The 24120-nt window shown below is 41.2% G+C and overlaps 1 protein-coding gene across 1 annotated transcript; it reads right to left on the minus strand.

Moving 5' to 3' along the window:
* Window positions 1–32: 32 nt before the first annotated feature.
* Window positions 33–23415, minus strand: LOC106570054 (choline transporter-like protein 4). Its single transcript, XM_014141995.3, has 22 exons — window positions 23111–23415; window positions 14445–14493; window positions 14151–14224; window positions 11581–11659; window positions 11195–11294; window positions 10603–10734; window positions 10346–10406; window positions 10128–10248; window positions 8935–9018; window positions 8468–8580; window positions 6619–6741; window positions 6379–6478; window positions 6143–6235; window positions 5884–5986; window positions 5421–5683; window positions 3933–4027; window positions 3273–3376; window positions 3065–3138; window positions 2833–2903; window positions 2580–2674; window positions 848–932; window positions 33–711 (listed from the first exon to the last, which is right to left on the minus strand). The coding sequence occupies exons 1-22, from the start codon at window positions 23163–23165 to the stop codon at window positions 593–595; spliced, it is 2193 nt and encodes a 730-aa protein (XP_013997470.1). The 5' UTR covers window positions 23166–23415; the 3' UTR covers window positions 33–592.
* Between the last annotated feature and the right edge of the window lie 705 nt (window positions 23416–24120).

A 24120-nucleotide genomic window follows, 5' to 3' on the forward strand; every position in this document is an offset into this window, starting at 1 on the left:
GTGATGTCAGCATGGATAAAAAAAAATAGCAATACCGTTATAAAAGTCTTTAATAAATTGTCAAAATGATTAATAAATATCTACATTATATAAAAACAAAAAAATAAAATCAGAAAACTTTAACAAATAAGAAAAAAGACCTTGACGTGAAATCATATACAGAGTACTGAGGATCATAAAAAAGTATTTAAAACTGTAATTGTGATGATCTGTCTCAAAAGTTTTTGTTCTATCTGATAAATCATTTGTTGACTTGAGAAAATGGTCTCTTTTCTGAAAACAAATAAGCACTGCAAGAGAATAAACATTTGGTTTTGGTCAGAGACTAATAAACAGCTCTAGCTTTGGTAACTTCAAACTGTTAGAAGGAATAGCTGGAACGTAAGAAAACCTCTCATATCACACGTGTGGTCACGTAATCTCAAATTGAAAGTGCAAAAAAAGTGATTAGATTTGTGTAAACGGAAGGCGTGATAAGGCTGAAACGTAAAACTAAAAATAAATATATTTCTAGGATGTGATGTTTTTGGGTCTTTCTAGGTTGTTGAAAGTGACTGTGCTATACACTGATTGATCTCAAGGCAATATTTCATCAATCCTTTCCTTTGCCCTTTTTAGGTCCCTTGTTCTTTTTATTGAGGATTTTCATCAAGTTCTTGGACATGTAGTATGGCTTCTGCATCGTTCCGTCATGTCGCTCCAAGTCCTCCACTGTGAGAAAGGGAGCAAGAAGGAAGCGAGAAAATCATTTTCATTTTGTGCAATGAAGCAAGAAATTTTGCAATGTAATGTGTGACTGCTCAGTATATGATACACTGATGTGTGTTGCTGGAGGTGCTCTACTCACAGAAGCAGAGGAAGAGTGTGTCCACACACATGTTGTACACACTGAAGAATCCATGAGCAATGAGGTACGCTCCCACCACAACCACCTGTTACCACAAAGACATACACACCACTGTCAATTACTTTCTCCAACACACATTTCATTGATCGTGAACTGCTTCTTTCACTTCCACTATGGAATACCTGTAAATACAGTGCATTCAGAAAGTATTCAGACACCTTCACTTTTCTTTTTTACATTACAGCCTTATTCAAAAATGTATAAAAAAAATATCAATCTACACACAATAACCCTTAATGACAAAGCAAAAAACAGTTTTTTATAAATGATTGTACATTTATTAAAAAAATTTAAAAAACTGGGTCACTCAAGGACATTCAGAGACTTGTCCCGAAGACGCTCCTGCGTTGTCTTGGCTGTGTGCTTAGGGTCGTTGGCCTGTTGGAAGGTCAACCTTCACCCCAGTCTGAGGTCCTGAGCACTCTGAAGCAGGTTTTCATCAAGGAGCTCTCTGTACTTTGCTCCGTTCATCTTTCCCTTGATCCTGACTAGTCTCACAGTCCCTGCTGCTGAAAAACATCCCCAAAGCATGATGCTGCCACCACCATGCTTCACCATAGGGATGGTATTGGCCAGGTGATGAGCGGAGCCTGGTTTCCTCAAGACGTGACGCTTGGTATAGGGGGCCAAATAGTTCAAACTTGGTTTCAAAATGTATTTTATCTTTATGTAACTAGGCAAGTCAGTCAAGAACAAATTCTGATTTACAATGACGGCCTACCAAAATGCAAAAGGCCTCCTGCGGGGATGGGGGTGGGATTAAAACATAAAAATACATTAAATAAAAATATTGGACAAAACACATCCCAGAGAATCTTGTTTCTCATGGTCTGAGAGTCCTTTAGGTGCCTTTTGGTAAACTCCAAGCGGGATGACATGTGCCTTTTACTGAGGAGTGTCTTGCGTCTGGCCACTCTACCATGAAGGTCTGATTAGTGGAGTGCTGCAGAGATGGTTGTCCTTCTAGAAAGTTCTCCATCTACACAAAGGAACTCAAACTCTGTCAGAGTGACCATCGGGTTTTTGGTCATCTCACTGACCAAGGCCCTTCTCCCCCAATTGCTCAGTTGTGCTGGGCGGCCAGCTCTAGGAAGAGTCTTGGTGGTTCCAAACTTCTTCCATTTAAGAATGATGGAGGCCACTGTGTTCTTGGGGACCTTCAATGCTGCAGACATTTGTTGGTACCCTACCCCAGATCTGTGCCTCGACATAATCCTGTCTCGGAACTCTACGGACAATTCCTTCAACCTCATGGCTTGGTTTTTGCTCTGACATGCACTGTCAACTGTGGGACCTTATATAGACAGCTGTGTGCCTTTCCAGATCATGTCCAATCAATTGATTTTACCACAGGTGGACTCAAATCAAGTTGTAGAAACATCTCAAGGATGCTCAATGGAAACAGGATGCACCTGAGCTTAATTTTGAGTCTCATAGCAAAGGGTCTGAATACTTACGTAAATAAGGTATTTCAGTTTTGAATTTTTTGTACATTTGCAAAAATAAATTTAAAAAACCTGTTTTCGCTTTGTCATTATGTGGTATTGTGTGTAGATTGATGAGGAACTATTTTCATTGAACCCATTTTAGAATAAGGCTGTAACGTAACAAAATGTGGAAAAAGTGAAGGGATCTGAATACTTTTCCAATGCACTGTATGACTGTCACTTACAATAATGGGCATCCAGTAGTAGTTGAGCATTTCAGTACGGAAATTGCTGCCTGGTAGTCTTATTCTGCCAGAGAAGAAAAAGAAAGCCAGGACACCTTCGAAGAGAAGAGGAGGATTGTTTAAAGATTCGATTAATTTAGATTAGGTTATCTAATCACACTTCTGGCCTGTAAAATGCACAAAAGGAGCTCCTACTCAGAAATATGACCAATGATAAATGCCATAATAATTATGTTGGCGTTTGTCATCTTACCTACTCCTCCCACCACTAGCAGCTTCCCAAAGAAGAGCAGCAGGTCCGTCACTTTATCTAGCACCACCACCCTGAGGAGAGAGGCACAGTCAGCATGTCAGGGAAACACATCCCTAGCATTCAGCTATGGTTTCACAGCAGTCAATCAAATCCATGCAAATGTTATGTAAGAGGGGAAAAAAACAAGTCTACACATTCCCACAGGCATACCAACCAACACTAGAACACACACCTGACAATGTTCCTCATTAGAAGCATGAATGCGTTTTTCGCGGAGACACAGAAGTTTTTTCCATATACGGCAATCTTTGGGAAAAAGAGGACTGTGTATTAGATACATAGCCTACCAGAAATACTCTACACTGGGGGAATTGAGGGAGAGATTGACAGACACGTAGTTGTAGTTAACAGGTACATGTGAGGATGTAGTAGAGACTGACCATGATGTAGGCGTTTCTATTGAGGAACTTGATGAACTTCTCCAGACACCAGAAGCAACACTTCAGACAGCACATAAGGAACCGAGCACAGGGGTTTTGAGCCGCTAGAGAGAAAGAGTCAGAGAGAAATAGTAATGGCGGCTTTTTGTAGGCACGAACTCCGCCATTGTTTTTCCAAAAAGCCTATGGGAAAAATTAATAGTGTTTTTGTAAGGTTTTTGGATAAAAGGGGATTTTTTTTTTTTTAAGTATGTGGTCAACACAGGCGTAGGATATCTCACACGTTTTATGTCATGAAAAACAACACATAACGGCTTCATAATTCAAAAGGTAATGTTGACTGCTATTATCTCATAGAACAAAAAGTATAAGATCTCCTAAGCCTATGTTAACCTCAGACCTTTTTTCAGCATTTGTTCAAAAACCCTATTCTTTCCCCATACGGATGGCTGAACGAACCAGAGGTAACTACTTTCTGGGTTTTACGACTTCAAGCTGGCGAGCCCCATTACCCTTACATTACAACATGCATTATGTGAGAGCTAGGCATAATTGACTAGTTCCATATTAGGCCAATTCGATTTCCGTAGGTGCGCAGATAGACTCTAAGAGGTTAATCGGATAACAATAACAGGTTTCCAAGGGAAAATCCAGCCTTACCTCTGGTCTTGTGGTCCAGGTACTCCAGGATGATTCGAACTACCTGGATGAGGGTGAGGATCAAAGCACCAAACGCCAGGGAGCCAACATGGTATCTAAGAGAAGCAAAATCAGCTGTGTACGAATACCCATTCTAACATACTGTATACTTAATGAGTATATACTATTAGTTCATTTTAGTATACTGTAAACAAACGGTATCGTTTCAGTTGCGCGTACTAGAGCTTCGCCTGTCTACCGGAAGTTGATGCTGTTGCTATGCAACATCTTGCTAGCTTGTTAGCATAACAAATGACTAGCTAAACATTTTACAATTTCAGGTGTGTTCTTAAATTCAATCTGGAGTGCTAGAGTGCGCTCATAAATCCAGAGCGTTGTCAGATTGTCTGTCCTTAAATTCAGAGCGTTTCACTCTCGGAGCGTTCAGCGCGCAAACTGGACGCTCTGGCCGAGGAGTAGGTCAGTCAAGCACCCAAGCAAACTGGCTAACGTTGGCTAGCTACTTCCAGACACAAATGAGAGAACAGCTCACTCTGACCATTTTACTCACCCTAGCAGAGCTGGTTATGCTGTTTTCATGTTATCCAGAGAGTTGGTGACTGTAACTCTGCTGCTGGCAACAATTAAATTAGCTACGCTTTTTTTGCCAACGTCTACTGACACCCGCTATAGTCAACAGGTGTTGAGCATTCGTAAATTCACCAGTTATTCTGAGCGAGAGTGCTCCGAAATCAGAGTAGATAGGCAGAATTAACAATGTCCATTGAAACGCACAACAACTTAACTAAGAATGATGTGAACAATCAAGACAATGGGTAGTTAGTTAGTTAATACACTTCCTGGCAAGTTCAATGTATTAGTAGGCAACTAACGTTAGGTAACTAGCTTACATACCAGTACATACTGCTGTAATGCTATGCGGATCGTAAGGAGAGAGTAGTTAACAAGTTGTCGGCCAACATAATGTGTAACGTAACTTATTTGAAAAGTCATTACTTTATTACATTGCTCAACATTTTCTTAACATTTGTCTTAATTAGTTAAAGCAATGAATTTGTATCTGCTTTCGACTGACTTCGGCTGCATCTTTTCTTCAACTCTGAAAAGTTATGAAGCCACGCCCATTCTCTGAAGAATTGCACTATGGGCCCTAAAAGTATGGAAATAGTGTCCACTGAATGTGTACTTCGTATTTTGGCAAATTTAGTACGACATTCTGGGAACTTTTGGCATACTAACTATATCCATACTATAACCAATAAGCATACTATATACTCAATTCACGTAACAAATAGTACGGTTAGTTTGAGTAATTGAACACAGCTATAGACATATGGGGAGAAAGGGAGTGAGTTGAATGGATAGCTAACAAAATACAAATTGGATTCTGGCTCAAATTATAACTGTACAAGTATATGGTCTGTGGACACTCAGGCGAAGAAAAGGCACCACCACAGACCGACTGCTGAAACGTGTCTACACCCTTACCGTAGCGTGCGGATGAAGGCCTGGGACAAGGGAAAGGTGGGGATGTCCGAGGGCTTGCTGAAGGCCCAGTAGTAGGAGGCGAAGGCCCCGGCCAGGGTGCACTGGCCCAGGGCGATGACAAAGTTGATGCACCACAGGAAGGCCACCACGTTGTAGATCTGCAGGTTGAACAGGTTCCTCTGCAGCAGGCCCTCGTTGTTGTACTTGATGAAGATGCAGCGCGCCGACGGGCACCACGAGTAGTCTGTAGAGTTGTAGAATGTCTGAGGGAAAGACAGGAGGGGGGAGAGATGAAAGAGGAAGGGATGAAATATGAATGGAGACACGGAAAGGGGTCAAACAGATATTTTTTTTTTTACGTCTGGCTGAAGCAAGTACACACATTTTGTGTGTGTTTCTGATTTCTGAGTTGGGCTTTTCTGCATCTATCTCTATGGGGTCAAAGTTTGTCAGGGACACTTACCTGTGGGTCACAGGTCACATTGCCGCCGATTTGGCCACAGTTACCCTGAGTAGAGTTGAGAGTCACCACTTTGTACACTGGAATGCCTGAAGTGGCCAGATACCTAAGCATCTTCTGTTAAGTGGGTTAACGATACTGTGGAGTTTGTAGACAGTGCTCAGTGGAACAAAGATACAAAACAGACCTTATGATTATTTGTCATAAAATTATAATAGGCAGTGTAAAATACTCAAATATTTACACGACTGTGAGAGGATACAGAGCAGTGATGCCCCAGTAGGCCACACACACCACCAGGAGAACAAAGGTGACGAGAGGGTAGAACAGTGTAGACATCATGTGACTGACAGCCCTGTAAAACATTACAGTTACAGTACGCGTGCTTAAAAGTTAGGTTGTATCACAATATTGGTAGAATATTTGTCACAATACATGGGTATGTGTGTGTGTATGGGCCAGTATGTGTAATCCTGGCTCATATCTAACTTTACTCACTTGCTGGACTCCTGGATGAGAGCGATGGCGATGAGGATTCTGGTCCGTAGAAAGATCAAGGTCAGGAGAAGAATACCCTCTACCACAGATATGATTATCACTGAGCGAGAAAGAATAAGAGAGAGAGAAAGCAGATAGGTCAACACAACGGTACAAGTTGTCATCAGAAAGGCATGTCTGTCAGTCTGTAAACAGAGAAAAACAGAGACATAAAACGAGCATGTGTAATGTCAGACTCACAGAAGGCCAGCCAGGTCTCCTTGACCTGAAGGTAGACCTTGAAGTCGGTGGTGAAGCCTATGTCAGTGATGGAGACGGTCGACTTTCTGTAGTTGTCATATTCCCACCAGCAGTGATATATACCTACAGACAGACAGAGACAGACAGAGAGTGAGAGAGAGAGAAATAAGATGCTTTAACCACCATGAAAAGTCAATGTTCTTAAACCACTGTGACCTACATACAGTGGGGGTAAAAGTATTTGATCCCCTGCTGATTTTGTACGTTTGCCCACTTACAAAGAAATGATCATCTATAATTTTAATAGTAGGTTTATTTGAACAGTGAGAGACAGATTAACATTCTGATTAACATGTGGGAAATAAGTATTTGACCCCTCTGCAAAACATGACTTAGTACTTGGTGGCAAAACCCGTGTTGGCAATCACAGAGGTCAGACGTTTCTTGTAGTTGGACACCAGGTTTGCACACATCTCAGGAGGGATTTTGTCCCACTCCTCTTTGCAGATCTTCTCCAAGTCATTAAGGTTTCGAGGCTGACGTTTGGCAACTCGAACCTTCAGCTCCCTCCACAGATGTTCTATGGGATTAAGGTCTGGAGACTGGCTAGGCCACTCCAGGACCTTAATGTGCTTCTTCTTGAGCCACTCCTTTGTTGCCTTGGCCGTGTGTTTTGGGTCATTGTCATGCTGGAATACCCATCCATGACCCATTTTCAATGCCCTGGCTGAGGGAAGGAGGTTCTCACCCAAGATTTGACGGTACATGGCCCCGTCCATCGTCCCTTTGATGCGGTGAAGTTGTCCTGTCCCCTTAGCAGAAAAACACCCCCAAAGCATAATGTTTCCACCTCCATGTTTGACGGTGGAGATGGTGTTCTTGGGGTCATAGGCAGCATTCCTCCTCCTCCAAACATGGCGAGTCGAGTTGATGTCAAAGAGCTCTATTTTGGTCTCATCTGACCACAACACTTTCACCAGTTGTCCTCTGAGTCATTCAGATGTTCATTGGCAAACTTCAGATGGGCATGTATATGTATTCTTGAGCAGGGGGACCTTGCGGGCGCTGCAGGATTTCAGTCCTTCACGGCGTAGTGTGTTACCAATTGTTTTCTTGGTGACTATGGTCCCAGCTGCCTTGAGATCATTGACAAGATCCTCCCGTGTAGTTCTGGGCTGATTCCTCACCGTTCTCATGAGCATTGCAACTCCACAAGGTGAGATCTTGCATGGAGCCCCAGGCCGAGGGATATTGACAGTTCTTTTGTGTTTCTTCCATTTGCGAATAATCGCACCAACTGTTGTCACCTTCTCACCAAGCTGCTTGGCGATGGTCTTGTAGCCCATTCCAGCCTTGTGTAGGTCTACAATCTTGTCCTTGACATCCTTGGAGAGCTCTTTGGTCTTGGCCATGGTGGAGAGTTTGGAATCTGATTGATTGATTGCTTCTGTGGACAGGTGTCTTTTTTACAGGTAACAAACAAGCTGCGGTTAGGAGCATTCCCTTTAAGAGTGTGCTCCTAATCTCAGCTCGTTACCTGTATAAAAGACACCTGGGAGCCAGAAATCTTTCTGATTGAGAGGGGGTCAAATACTTATTTCCCTCATTAAAATGCAAATCAATTTATAACATTTTTGACATGCGTTTTTCTGGATTTTTTTGTTGTTATTCTGTCTCTCACTGTTCAAATAAACCAACCATTAAAATTATAGCCTGATCCTTTCTTTGTTGGTGGGCAAACGTACAAAATCAGCAGGGGATCAAATACTTTTTTCCCCCCACTGTATAAACCTACTAGAGATACACTACAAACATGTTAGTAGACATATTATTATCCTCAATGACTTACCATAGGCACCTACTGCCAAAACTCCAAATATAAGGACCCAGACCATAACAGGGGCGATGAACCGCAACAGGAGGAGGAACAGAAAACTCACAACCATGGCTATGACTAGAGCACTGAGGAAGGAGAGGAGAGGTACACAGCAGAGTAAGAGAGGATTGGAAGAGCGGATAGGGTCAAGTTAAATGGAGGTAGAGGAGAATAAGAAAGAAAAGATACATTTCAGGTCATATGTATCGTTTCGGTCCTAATTAAGCATGCCATCTCTAATAAATGTTAGCTTCTTAGTAGAGCATATCTTATATTTAATGAGTTACATTTGTGTAAACTGAAAGATCAGCTGAGAAGATGAACAACAATGCAACATTTTCTGGTTTATCCTATTCTAATACAACAGTACAGGACAATGGAAATTGTGAATTGACAAGTAACTGGCAGTAGTTGAAAATGAGCCCATGAGAGAGACTCACGCGATGATCCACTGCCATGTTGACGCAAAGTCCTCAAAGATTCTCACTCCGATCTCCTTGGCGTTGAAGCCGTTTACTATGTCACTACAAGACAAACCAGGAAAAGACCTGTTAATGCTAGTAATTACTGACAATGTCTCTGACACAAAACAGCATGATGCAGAGTTCTACACGATAAATAAAGATAAAAGCACAAAAGATTTAGAAGTAGAGGAGATGAGAGGAACAAAGAAAAATAAATATAAAAGAGGTTTCTTTGTAATAGTACATTCATGCATCTGGGCGGCAGGTAGCCTAGTGGTTAGAGCATTGGGCCAGTAACCGAAAGGTTGCTAGATCGAATCCCCGAGCTGACAAGGTAAAATTCTGTCGTTCTGCCACTGTTCCTAGGCCGTCATTGTAAATAAGAATTTGTTCTTAACTGACTTGCCTAGTTAAATAAAAGGTAAAATAAAAATGTATTGGTGGTATTTATAGAGCTCAATACAAAGAGATGGTAACATTAAAAGCTTTCTTTGACTGCTGGTATTCAGTACCAGTAAGTGTATTGATTAATACAGCACATTGAGGGGTAATTTGGGAGGTTGTACAACTACAGCCAACTGACAGATCCTTGGGTTGTTTCTGTATCAAATACTAACAGGTGCCCACTATTACACATGCTCATGTGTTTTATGTGTCAAAGGATAAACATAAAAGTCTAATAGCCTACTTATCTTAAGTCTTATTCTTAGTTAATGACATTCTAAAATGACCACTCAGGTCTGGACATCATGGTCAGACTCAGTGTTAATATTATCCTCAGAATCAACCCAAGGCGCTGTGGATCGATTCTGTACTAAAAGCTAATACTAAAAGTAATGTTCTAGCCATGTGCAAGGGTACTACTGGAGCTAAATGACAGGGCAGATGACTACGTGGGTATGGCAAAGGGCTACCACTATCATAAAGCAAGACACTAACTCACAAACATGCTAAAACAGGTCTAAGTCTACACAAAGGAACTAGTCTTACGATATTGATGTGAGATCAATTTAACTCACTCAATCAAGGACCTTTCACTGGCAGTGAGAGAGAGAGATTATGGGTTATTAATGGGTATTTACAGTGTGTGTGTGTGTGTGTGTGTGTGTGTGTGTGTGTGTGTGTGTGTGTGTGTGTGTGTGTGTGTGTGTGTGTGAGACACCCCCTACCCTGTGGCGTTCCTGATGCCATTGACAGTGTCATTGATGCTTGATGGCAAGCCTGGCGTATTGACAAAGTCATTAGGAATATTTTTCAGAGCGGTAACATCAGGTATGCATCTTCCCAGCACTAGACAGAGGAAAACATTAGAAATGTTTACATTTAATGACTTAAAAGCATCTAGATCTGTAATTATGAAAGTAAATATGAAAAAAGGCACACTCACCAGAGATTGTAGGAGTGTAGAAGAACGGGCACAGCTCTTGATCCACAATTTCTTTAACATTCTGAGGCAAAGGGGGGAAAAAAGGATAAACTACTATATTTAGCTACATAGAGTAAAAAAACTAGGAAACCCCTCCTGTTAAATCTATTTCCAAAAGATAGTCCAAGGCTTTGAGGAGTCAGTGACAACAATGATCAATGAAAGCCTATCTAAAGAAGTGAATTTACAAACCTCCGTAAGAATAGGATGGGACTTACCAGTTTAGTTGATGCTAGGTCAAAGGATGGCACGCAGAGTGATTTGTTGAAGTAGTCTTGTGGCTTGGCTTCCGGTAAGTAGGCCAAAGGATTCAGAGCCCAGAATACATCTGGGCACTTTTCCACACACACCTGCAGGGTGAGGAAAGAAGAGGTCTTCACTTTGTGACATAAACCTGATGCCTGTGTCAGATATGCAGATACACATGACATTGTTTTATTGCTATGTAACTGTTATGAAAGTTGTATTGTCAATTTTGTTTTGTATTTAAATGCCACTTTAAACGTGTACATGACACTGCAACAAAATTTCCCCATGGGGACAATAAAGTCAGTAAGTCATTTTGGGATGTAGAGACAATGAAAGAAAGACCTCACACAAAAGAAAATGAAATAGAAGACAACTTGTATGATTCCCAGCGGCTTGATGAAGACATTACATATACATACAAATTGGACCCAGGTATTAACAAGAGTATAAACACACACTCACACACAATGGGAAATTGGAGATGTGCACAGAGTTCCTTATTACTCCTGACATCAGCCTTTAGAGAAACTAAGATATTATATAGGTGTGATGTTACTGTACTTGTGTGGTGGGGCACTGTAACCCATTAAGGACGGCGGCCATGACGTTGATTGATGTGGCACATTTCAGTATGTCAAAGTAGAACACGCTGGGTTGAGCTCTGCGAAAGGAAAAGTTACCAAACTATGCATTCTGAACGAAATATATAACATGACAGATCAGTACGTAGTGAGGCATGCCAAGCTTGAATTATTATGTAATGATGAAATGTCTGACTCGATTGGCCACATTTTCCGCTTTTATCTGTTGCATTCATGGCAAAAATGCATGATTAGTAAATTCACATTACATAGCATCAAGTGTTCTGAACTTCTGAATAAAATAATACTTGATGGTTCATAAAGGACTTCTAGTTCAAACACATCAAACACCAGAGAGGTCCTTACACATTGAGCCCGATGCCACAGAACATTCCAGTAGAGTTCCGTGGGTAGAGGACGTGCCGGGGATCACCATAAAGCCAGGCTGGTGGAAACATAAAAACAAAAACACATCAACATCTAATAGAGACGTGGGGATAAATATATTTACAACAGTCAAAGAACACATGAGCAAATTACTAATGAATGGGTCAAAAAGGAAACCAAATGAACATGCAAAGCTCATTTACATCATTTACCTGGTTTTGGTCATTTTATATACTAAACCACCACCCTTTTCAGTAAAGGGCCTACTGTACAGTCGTGGCCAAAAGTTTTGAGAATGACACAAATATAAATTTTCACAAAGTTTGCTGCGTCAGTGTCTTTAGATATTTTTGTCAGGTGTTACTATGGAATACTGAAGTATAATTACAAGCATTTCATAAGTGTCAAAGGCTTTTATTGACAATTACATGAAGTTGATGCAGAGTCAATATTTGCAGTGTTGACCCTTCTTTTTCAAGACCTCTGCAATCCACCCTGGCATGCTGTCAATTAACTTCTGGGCCACATCCTGACTGATGGCAGCCCATTCTTGCATAATCAATGCTTGGAGTTTGTCAGAATTTGTGGGTTTTTGTTTGTCCACCCGCCTCTTGAGGATTGACCACAAGTTCTCAATGGGATTAAGGTCTGGGGAGTTTCCTGACCATGGACCCAAAATATAGATGTTTTGTTCCCCGAGCCACTTAGTTATCACTTTTGCCTTATGGCAAGGTGCTCCATCATGCTGGAAAAGGCATTATTCGTCACCAAACTGTTCCTGGATGGTTGGGAGAAGTTGCTCTCGGAGGATGTGTTGGTACCATTCTTTATTCATGGCTGTGTTCTTAGGCAAAATTGTGAGTGAGCCCACTCCCTTGGCTGAGAAGCAACCCCACCAATGAATGGTCTCAGGATGCTTTACTGTTGGCATGACACAGGACTGATGGTAGGGCTCGCCTTTTCTTCTCCGGACAAGCTTTTTTCCGGATGCCCCAAACAATTGGAAAGGGGATTCATCAGAGAAAATGACTTTACCCCGGTCCTCAGCAGTCCAATCCCTGTACCTTTTACAGAATATCAGTCTGTCCCTGATGTTTTTCCTGGAGAGAAGTGGCTTCTCTGCTGCCCTTCTTGACACCAGGCCATCCTCCAAAAGTCTTCGTCTCACTGTGCGTGCAGATACACTCACACCTGCCTGCTGCCATTCCTGAGCAAGTTCTGTACTGGTGGTGCCCCGATCCTGCAGCTGAATCAACTTTAGGAGACGGTCCTGGCGCTTGCTGGACTTTCTTGGGCGCCCTGAAGTCTTCTTCACAACAATTGAACCGCTCTCCTTGAAGTTCTTGATGATCCGATAAATGGTTGATTTAGGTGCAATCTTACTGGCAGCAATATCCTTGCCCGTGAAGCCCTTTTTGTGCAAAGCAATGATGACGGCATGTGTTTCCTTGAGGTAACCATGGTTGACAGAGGAAGAACAATGATTCCAAGCACCACCCTCCTTTTGAAGCTTCCAGTCTGTTATTCGAACTCAATCAGCATGACAGAGTGATCTCCAGCCTTGTCCTCGTCAACACTCACACCTGTGTTAACGACAGAATCACTGACATAATGTCAGCTGGTTCTTTTGTGGCAGGGCTGAAATGCAGTGGAAATGTTTTTGGGGGATTAAGTTCATTTGCATGGCAAAGAGGGACTTTGCAATTAATCTGATCACTCTTCATAACATTCTGGAGTATATGCAAATTGCGATCATACAAACTGAGGCAGCAGACTGTGAAAATGTATATTTGTGTCATTCTCAAAACTTTTGGCCACAACTGTATATGCACAATATCCTATCACATTAATCACATACTAAGCTATTGATATTGGCCATATATTCAGATGACCTCCTTTCTTATCAGGCAGCTCTATTGACTCTAGATAAGGCAGAGTGAGTGGCTGCTGGAATGTTTGATGACAGGTCATGGATGTCATGGGTGAGGATGAGCTTCTGCTTTGGAACTGCTCTTTGGAACCACTGTGGGCGGGAGTCAGAGGTGAGGGAGGCCTTTCGACCGAAAGACAGAAAAAGTAGGAGAATATCAAGGCCATAGAGATACCTTATACTAGAGAAGGGTGAGGGTTGAGACCTTGAAGAGGGGAAAAGTCAGGAAATCATAGAATCAATGACAAACTTATGTTTTCAGTGCACTCTCAATAATGGAGTTCTGTTCTCACTTGTGAGTGGTGTTTTGACAAGCTGTTGGAATTGAGGAAGTGACCAAGTTGATTATGTCACTGTTGTTTTGTTTAGCCAGACTGTGCATTCTGCCTGCTAATATTACATTTACATAGGGTGTTATGGTGAGGACACCTGAGTTTCAAAAGGGACGTAAGAGTCATAAAGAGGTTGACAGCCAGAGAGAGATAACGTACAGGAATCAGATGTTATCTAATGGGGCGAGAGAGAGAAAATAATTATCATACAGAATAAGTATGTTTGTGTGAGTGAGAGAGGGAGGGGGTCTGAGAGAGGTGGGAGGTGCATAGAAGGCCCATCTTACCCAAAATTCCCACTGCCATGTAGCCAAGGATCACAACCATGAAGAGAACACAGCAGATGATATCAGTGCAGCCTCTGGGGGATAATGGAGAGACAATAACACACAAAGTGATTTTGAGCATTGCTGTGTCATTCATGCTCCCGGGCAGAATTGTTTAACAGAAAGTATGCCTAGCAAAGGCACTTTAGACATACAATGGACAATTTGCATACAGAGATAGAGTGATAGTTAGGGCTAGGCTTGGTAGAGAGCAAGAGACAAAATAAGTGAGAGATACTTAGTGGAAGAGGCTACCTTTTCCGAATGGGTCCATTGAAGGTGGGGTCATACTGAGCAGGTTCCCCTGAAAAGAAAACACAGAGAGATAATGGGTCAATAACAGAATTTAACTATTTTCTGAAGGTCTATTCTTCAAAATAAATGTCAAGCTATTTATGCACATACTGTGACCGCACATTAACACACAAAAAAAACTTTATCAAAATGCTGATAGTAGTCAGATTAGATAGAATACATGGGGAAAACATCTCTCAGTAATGGCATTTTGCATTGATATTCAAAAGAGCTCCACTGTGTGTGAGATTCTATGGAGAGAATTGCGTGCCTGTGAGTTTGAGGGTTTATTGAGCGGGGTTGTTGCTAAGCAACACGAGTAGCCTTTGTTAGTATGCACCTCATTGAGTTAATGAGTGACAGTCTTCAGCTTGAGAAGGAGGAAATAGAGCAAAAAGAATAAGACCTTGACACTCCTTTACAGGTTGTACAATCTGTACAGTACACTGGAGAGCTGTGGTGGTGATGACTGGGTTATGATGACTAGGTTACGGGAATTACATTGCTTAGTGTCACTTCCTAGAACATTTCTTAAGAGTTGTCCAATGGAGAAAAAGAGAGCTATTAAGAAATACAGTACCAGTCTAAAGTTTGCACACACCTACTCTTTCGAGGGTTTCTCTTTATTATTACTATTTTCTAAATTGTAAAATAATAGTGAAGACATCAAAACTATGAAATAACACATATGGAATCATGTAGTAACCAAAAAAAGTCTCAAACAAATCAAAATATATTTTATATTTGAGATTCTTCAAATTAACCACCCTTTGCCTTGACAGCTTTGCACACTCTTGGCATTCTCTCAACCAGCTTAATTTGGAATGCTTTTCCAACAGTCTTGAAGGAGTTCGCACATATGCTGAGCACTTGTTGGCTGCTTTTCCTTCACTCTGTGGTCCAACTCATACCAAACCATCTCAATTGGGTTGAGGTCGGGTGATTGTGGAGGTCAGGTCATCTGATGCAGCACTCCATCACTCTCCTTCTTGGACAAATAGCCCTTACACCGCATGGAAGTGTGTTGGGTCATTTTCCTGTTAAAAAAATAAATGATAGTCCCACTAAGCCCAAACCAGATGGGATGGCGTATCGTGGCAGAATGCTGTGGTAGCCATGCTGGTTAAGTGTGCCTTGAATCTAAATAAGTCACAGACTGTGTCACCAGCAAAGCCCCCCCACACCTCCTCCTCCATGCTTCACGTGGGAACCACACATGCGGAGATCCTCCGTTTACCTACTCTGTGTCTCACAAAGACACAGCGGTTGGAACCAAAAATCTCAAATTTGGACTCAGACCAAAAGGTCAGATTTCCACCGGTCTAATGTCCATTGCTCGTGTTTTTTGGCCCAAGCAAGTCTCTTCTTCTTATTGGTGTTCTTTAGTAGTGGTTTCTTTTCAACAATACAACCATGAAGGCCTGATTCACACAGTCTCCTCTGAACAGTTGATATGTGTCTGTTTTTTTATTTAACGAGCAAGTCAGTTAAGAACAAATTCTTATTTACAATGACGGCCTACCACGGCCGAACTCTCCCCTAACCCGGACGATGCTGGGCCAATTGTGCGCCGCCCTATGGGGCTCCCGATCACAGCTGGTTGTGATACAGCCCGGGATCGAACCAGGGTCTGTAGTGACGCCTCTAGCGCTGAGACGCAATGCCTTAGACCGCTGCGCCACTCGGCTGTTACTTGAACTTTGGGCTGCAATTTGAGGCTGGCAACTCTAATGAACTTATCCTCTGCAGCAGAGGTAACTCTGGGTCTTCCTTTCCTGTGGCGGTCCTCATGAGAGCCAGTTTCATCTTAGCGCTTGATGGTTTTTGCAACTGCACTTGAAGAAATTTTCAAAGTTCTTGACATTTTCCGTATTGACTGAAGTAATGGACTGTCATTTCTCTTTGTTTATTTGAACTGCTCTTGCCATCAAATGCATTAAGAAATTCCACAAATTACTTTTAAGAAGGCTCACTTGTTAATTAAAATGCATTCCAAGTGACTACCTCATGAAGCTGGTTGAGAGAATGCCAAGAGTGTGCAAAGCTGTCATCAAGGCAAAGGGTTGCTACTTTGAAAAATCTCAAATATATTTTGATTTGTTAAACACTTTTTTGGTTACTACATGATTCCGTGTGTGTTATTTCATAGTTTTGATGTCTTCACTATTATTATACAATGTAGAAAATAAAAAATAAAAATAAACAAAAACCCTGGAATGAGTAGGTGTCTCCAAACTTTTGACTGGTACTGTATGCCTCATCCTCCCTCCCTTTTTATCTCTACTTTGCATAAGTCAATGTATTTATGACAAATGTCATGGTTTATGCAACCTTAAAAGGTAGCCTAAAATGAAAGAGAAGGGGCAGTATGTGATGGGGGAGATTTTAATTGAATTTGAATTCAAAGATGGAGGAAGAAGGCTCAAAGCAGAGCAGTGCATTTTTAAAGTGATGCTCAGATCCCCAAAAAATATTCCAGACATTTTCCACTGAAACCCTGCATTTCATCGTCACTCACAACTAGGGCCGGGACGACACCAGCATCACGTTACTCGTTAGTATCAAGACAAGGAACCAAAACACAAAGCAGATTTAACTTCTTCAGGAAAACAGCCCTAATGTTGGAAACAAAGATCATTATGTTGTCATTCAGAGTCATATTTATTTTTTCCCAAGCTATAGCACACTATTTTACATACAAACGCTTTTTAATTAACCAAAGAGTTTGGTCTGCTTCGTGTTTTCCTTTTTGCCATGGAAAAAATATTGCAATACTGGTACCGTCACAGCCCTACTCACTTCCATTCCCCTTATCACAGTAAGCAATTACCTTTGTTTGGTCTGTATCCTGTTTGGCAAGCCAAACATTTCTAAGAGATGTTATTGGTCTCACGGACACTTCCTTATCTCCTCACAATAAACCAAATTGAAATCCCAGAATAAAATGGCTTTATAAAATGACAAATGAAAGATACAGCACCTGTTGAACATTGCACCTGTCCGAGGAATATGCAGTTGAGCATGAAGTTTACTTTGTTCATTTCAATTAGGCTGCTATGGGGTATAATAACAGGCCAGGTCTCGTTGGCCATTATACACCAATTACTGATTGGAAGCAAGTAAAACACTCATGTCTACAATGAACTTAGCAACTATGACTTCGAGTTAGTGAATTTAAATATACAATGTAGGCCTGTTCATTAGGTCCATGGCCTACAATGTCTCACTCAGAGGTATAATTTAAGAAGCTCTAAATATTCAATAAATGAATCTTGCTGAATTGACTTTTAGTATATTCTCTATTATCTGACGAGACCGTTACATCCTATATACCTACTTATCTTGGTTTATGAGAGCTCAATGTTTTAGTAATATAAGAATATTTAAGAATACTCAGAGTACTAAAAGGTCAATAGGAAATTAATGATCAATAGAAATTGTTGTTTTCAGTTCAACATCTGTTTAGAATCTGTGTAGGAATTTCAGTCCGGGACTCATAGCAACATGTGTCAAGTTCTCATTGGTCCAAATCGTCAATACACTGAGCCTGAAACAGGATACTTGTTATTTGGCCATTGGCCCAATTTTACTGCAAGGAATTATAATTGGTCAACCACAGGCTAGGGTTGGGGGTTATAAATTACATTTGGTCACTTTGTTCTGTGGAGAGAAACACTGAGGACGTGGAAGAATGAACATCAACCATCTACTTCCCAGCATGATTTGTTCTCTTTGAATTAACCTATTTGCTTTGGGGTCTGTGTTATTGAAGAATAACATCAACTGCTAACAGTAACAATTTCCTTAAGATAGCCTACTGCCTGTGGAAAGAAAATTAGTGAAAATGTAAGCTTTGTAGTGAGTACACAATAAATGTATAGGATGTTGACAATCATACTGTTTGTTTTGCAGCTACTAACTACAAGGCCTACTGTATGAACGATTTAGAATGAGGCACGCTGTTGGCTTCCAACTGACAGAATACACATAACCTTAGTGAAAGTCCGGGAGAAGGAATGTAGATATCCCGAACAAAGAAACCGGTTCCTCTGCCTCATTGCCTGCTGTAAATTAATATCAGATTACAGCAGAATACAAAGCTGTCTTTTTGGGGCAAATCACTACCTGGAAACTGACTGACAGTGACCCTTTCCTGATGTACTATTTATTCTTTCTGGTTTTTAACCAGCATCTGCTCCACTAGAATATGGCATAAAGCATTTTGGATTCTACAAAACCTCAGACGTCAGGACATTTTTACTTCAGTACTTTGGCCCAACCAATGAATCCCTCTCTGTGAGTTCAAGTGATTTGGCTTGACCTTGGATAGAGTGGTGACGTAAAAGGATCAACAATTTTTCGTCCAATTAGAGGTATACACGGGGAGGTATTACTGTTTGGGTTGTGATGTGGTGTTGTGATAACTTTTTAGGAGGGTATGTTAATCACTGTGCACATAGTGAGGTAGGCTCTATGACTGTATATATGAATGGACAAAGCCATCGATCACGTGACACCATTAATTCATAGTGCATTAAAGCCAAATTAAGCCTGTTAAGATGGTGTCTCTTGGAGACATAACATGCAGTCTGAGCTACTCCAGGAAGTGGCATTGCAGGCTAACTCAGTGCTGCCCCTTCTCATTTAGTAACTCAAGTTGAAGGCCGCCCGGGGTACTGCAGGCTGCCATTGGCAACTACAGTGCATTCGGAAAGTATTCAGACCCCTTCCCTTTTCGTTTCAGCCTTATTCTAAAATGGATTAAATAAAACATTTTCCTCATCAATCTACACACAATACCCCATAATGACAAAGTGAAAACAGGTTTTTAGAAATGTTTGCAAATTTACAAAACCTAAAATAAATTACCTAATTTACATAAGAGTTCAGACCCTTTGCTATGAGACTCAAAATTGAGCTCAAGTGCATCCTGTTTCCATTGATCATCCTTGAGATGTTTCTACAACTTGATTGGTGTCCACCTGTGGTAAATTCAATTGATTGGACATGATTTGGAAAGGCACACACCTGTCTATGTAAGATCCCACAGTTGACAGTGGATGTCAGAGCAAAAACCAAGCCATGAGGTCAAAGGAATTGTCCGTAGAGCTCCGAGACAGGATTGTGTCGAGGCACAAATCTGGGGAAGGGTACCAACAAATGTCTGCAGCATTGATGGTCCCCAAGAAGACAGTGGCCTTCATCATTCTTAAGTGGAAGAAGTTTGGAAACCACCAAGACTCTTCCTAGAGCTGGCCGCCCAGCCAAACTGAGCAATCATGGGAGAAGTGCCTTGGTCAGGGAAGTGACTAAGAACACGATGGTCACTCTGACAGAGCTCCAGAGTTCCTCTGTGAAGATGGTTGTCCTTCTGGAAGGTTCTTCCATTTCAGCAGCATCCAGACAGATGCCACTCCTCAGTAAAAAGCACAACAGCCTGCTTGGAGTTTGCCAAAAGGCACCTAAAGGACTCTCAAACCATGAGAAACAAGATTATCTGGTCTGATGAAACCAAGATTGAACTCTTTGGCCTGAATGCCAAGCATCACATCTGGAGGAAACCAGGCACTGCTCATCACCTGGCCAATACCATCCCTACGGTGAAGCATGGTGGTGGCAGCATCATGCTGTGGGGATGTTTTTCAGTGGCAGGGACTGGGAGACTAGTCAGGATTGAGGGAAAGATAAACAGAGCAAAGTACAGAGATATCCTTGATGAAAACCTGATCCAGAGCACTCAGGACCTCAGACTGGGGCGAAGGTTCACCTTCCAACAGGACAACGACACTAAGCACACTTCCAAGACAATACACGAGTGGCTTCGGGACAAGTCTCTGAATGTCCTTGAGTGGCCCAGCCAGAGCCTGGTCTTGAACCATAGCGAACATCTCTGGAGAGACCTGAAAATAGCTGTGCAGTGACGCTCCCCATCCAACCTGACAGAACTTGAGAGGATCTGCAGAGAAGAATGGAAGAAACTCCCCAAATACAGGTGTGCCAAGCTTGTAACATCATACCCAAGAAGACAAGGCTGTAATTGCTGCCAAAAGTACTTCAAAGTACTGAGTAAAGGGTCTGAATACTTACCTAAATGTCATATTTCCGTAACACAAATTGCAAAAATGTCTAAAAACCTGTTTTGCTTTGTCATTAAGGGGTATTGTGTGTAGATTGGTGAGGGGAACAAAAACAATTAAATCAATTTTAGAATAAGGCTGTATCGTAACAAAATGTGGAAAAGGTCAAGGGGTCTGAATACTTCCGAATGCACTGAACAAAAATATAAATGCAACAATTTCAAAGACTTTACTTAGTTACAGTTCATATAAGGAAATCAGTCAATTGAAATAAATTCATTAGGCCCAAATCAATGGATTTCACATGACTGTGCAGGGGCGCAGCCTTGGGTGGCCAGGCCCAGACAATCAGAATGAGTTTTTCCCCACAAAAGAGCTTTATTACAGACAGAAATAGGTTCAAGGACATACATCTGGTGTATTAGAAGCAATTATCGGTACCATGATTTTCCACAACAAAAATATTTATTTACACAAAGATTGACGACGAAGATTGCCATTTTTCCATTCACTATAGTGGGGGGGTTCTGTTTTCCACTAACAATACCTGCAGTACAACTTTCGTTGCTTCAATGAGAAGGGCCAGCCATTCTCCCCTGGATAGGCTGCATAGTGTGTGTGTCTCCTATACCGAATCTGCCTATGAGGAAACATGCATTGGGTTGTCAAGGCCAGCGTCAGTCAACTAATTAAGTGATAAACTTTTGACTGTGCGACTATGGGTACACACACCCCACCCTCTTCTTACACAGAAAGGGAGCGCTTAAGCAAAGGATTTAGCTACTAGTTAGCCCAGTATTTAATTCACCCATTCCCTCGCTCAGCCGACTATTTTGTGGAGCTTGCTAACACAACCTCATGGTGCCTCTAGAGAACAGAGAGAGTGCAGGTGACCTGTTCTAACATCATCTGAAATTAAAAGCCAGGCCAGGACCAGCACCAATTAATAGTGACAGAATTTGTATCAATATTAGTATAAGCAGCTGAGGTGAAAGATTTGTCTGGTGTCTGTCTAGTTTAATCATTGGCTTTCAAACGTGGTTTTCCAATGTTCTGTAGTGCTTGCCTAGCTCACCTCACACAAATAACTGGCCAATGATTAGCAGGCCATCATTGTAGACTTTTCAGTATTAACCACACCACAATTATTTTTAAATAGTCAAACTGACATCAGAACACAAAACACCGCTGACGTCAAGGGCTTTTGACCAGGATGAAAAAACACGTAAAATTTGACCTCTCAATCAAATGAAACTTTTCCCCAAAAAATCAAACATAAAGAAGCAGACGGTGAAATATCTCTGTCAATAGCAATACATGTTTGATTCCTCATAAGATTTCAAAGGAACAAAGTCGCCTAGTCTAAGTGGTAGGGAGAAACCCTGTGAATCCACTTCCTTCTTAGGAAACAGGATGGACAGACTGGACACCTTTACCTGTCCAAGAAGGCAGCTGAATTTACATGGAATGGCTATTTGAATAGCAGTGCCAGAATGTCAATAGACTATTAATCTCATGCAAACAACTGGGTTTAAGGACCAAATGGCACCCTATTCCCAATATAGTGCACTACTTTTGAGAGCTCTATGGGCCCTGTTCAAAAGTAGTGGACTATATGGGGAATATGGTGCAATTTTGGACACAACCCTTGAGTAAAATGGACATGTAATAGGTCACACTAAGGCAGTGAGCCTTTATACACACTACATAGGCACACCCAGAGATGGACTTATGCAAAACAAAACCACAACACACAGCAGACTGAAAGAGAATGAATGTCTCACAACAAAATTTGTTTTTCATACAATAAATATCAAACTTCCTCCTCTATATTTTACCATCTAATCCAAAAACCTACATAAAAGCATTGACATGCCATTGAACAGGGATGGGCAACAGACAGTGGAGAACTCGGAGTCTCAACTTATTGTTGAGAGTTAGAATAGTATAATACATGAACTGCAATCTCGAAATGTGGTTGTGCATCAGCAGTTTCTCTTATGTCAGTCACAGATAGTCAGTCAATTAGCCCGTTTCAGCTAAAAACATGTAGATTGTTAAACTGTAATGCTTACTGAATATTGATTTATATTTATATATATAATATATATATATATATATATATATATATATATATATAGTTTGAAAGATGCAATAACCAAATAAATTATTTTTGTAAAATACATCAATAATATCTTTGCTTCATGAAAACAATTAATGTCAACTTTGCCTATAACTACATATGTATCTAAATCTTGAATACTAAGCAATTGACAATGTCACAAATTGCATTAGGCTATTCAAATATGCAGTCATCTGTTATAGGCTCAAATGTGACACCTCTAGTAAAGAGGTAACGTTAAAGTTAGGCCTAATCGGGTTCACCACTCATAAGGAACTGTCTGTTTTTAATCACTGGAAAACGCAAATAGGCTAGACTAGAGACAAATAAAAATGTTTTATTGAAGAAGACAGAATGTGACTACTCTGAGAGGTTAGACAAATACTAGCCAGCCAGGTAATATAACCAGCGATGTGAAATTAACTCACCATATTCCGACGAATCTACTGAATCCAAGCTCTCTTCCTTCAGTTTTTTACCCATTTCCTAAGCTTTACCTTTACCTACCTACACCACCTCTACTAGTTTATATACGTTCCAATGACCAGGTAAATCAAGTCGAAGTTAAATAATCAAAAAGTCTAAAACAACGTTTCAAAAGGTGTTACCACACCTGTGTGCACAATAAAAAAATAAAAACTTGCTTAGAAATCTTTCTCCCTCGCGCTACAGTAACTAGGGCTGTGACATCACAAACGCACCTGTGGGATGCGCACTTCCATGCACTCACGTGCGGGCAGCATTCCCGCCCCTTGGCCTCCCTTTACTAAAATGTCCCCTGCTGTTTGATAGGCGGGCCTACATGTGGTAAATGAAATAAAATTATTTTTCTGATTATTTGGCTGTATGCCCATGTCATACCTTTTACTTTAAATGCCCAAACATATCTGATGACATTTCAGTTGAAAATGATCAAATTGTGTATGATAAAGGTTTGAGGCATACATAACCAAATACAAACATTTTACACTGAACAAAAATAAACGCCATGCAACAATTTCAAAGATTTCACTGAGTTAGTTACGTTCCCCAGCAACAAAAACCACATCATGTCCCCCCCCCCCCCAAAAAAAAAAGTACACAAAGAGCCAACTATGCTTGATTTGTAAATGTGATCGGAGGATCACAGAGTTGCCCCTCTGGAAGAAACTTCAACTCTGTTCGCATCGCCGTCCGCCTCTCAAATCTTGTAACTAACAATGTGGAGGGCTCCGCGCTGACATGGTTGGTTGGTGGTAGGTGAGGGCGGGAGGTCCTGTATAAACACAAACTCACCTCCTTCACAAAAGCGCTGCTCGGCGAAGCGCAAGAAGTATGAATGCAGAATCCATATCACCGTAAATGCTGCACAGCCAATGCAGACGTCGGATTGACCATGCAGCGCCTTCAACAACTGCTTTTGAATAGGCATGTGTAACTTTGATGTCATACTGCTATG

Source organism: Salmo salar, chromosome 14 (genome assembly GCF_965601325.2).
Source record: "Salmo salar chromosome 14, fSalSal1, whole genome shotgun sequence".
In the NCBI taxonomy this organism is placed as follows: Eukaryota; Metazoa; Chordata; class Actinopteri; order Salmoniformes; family Salmonidae; genus Salmo; species Salmo salar.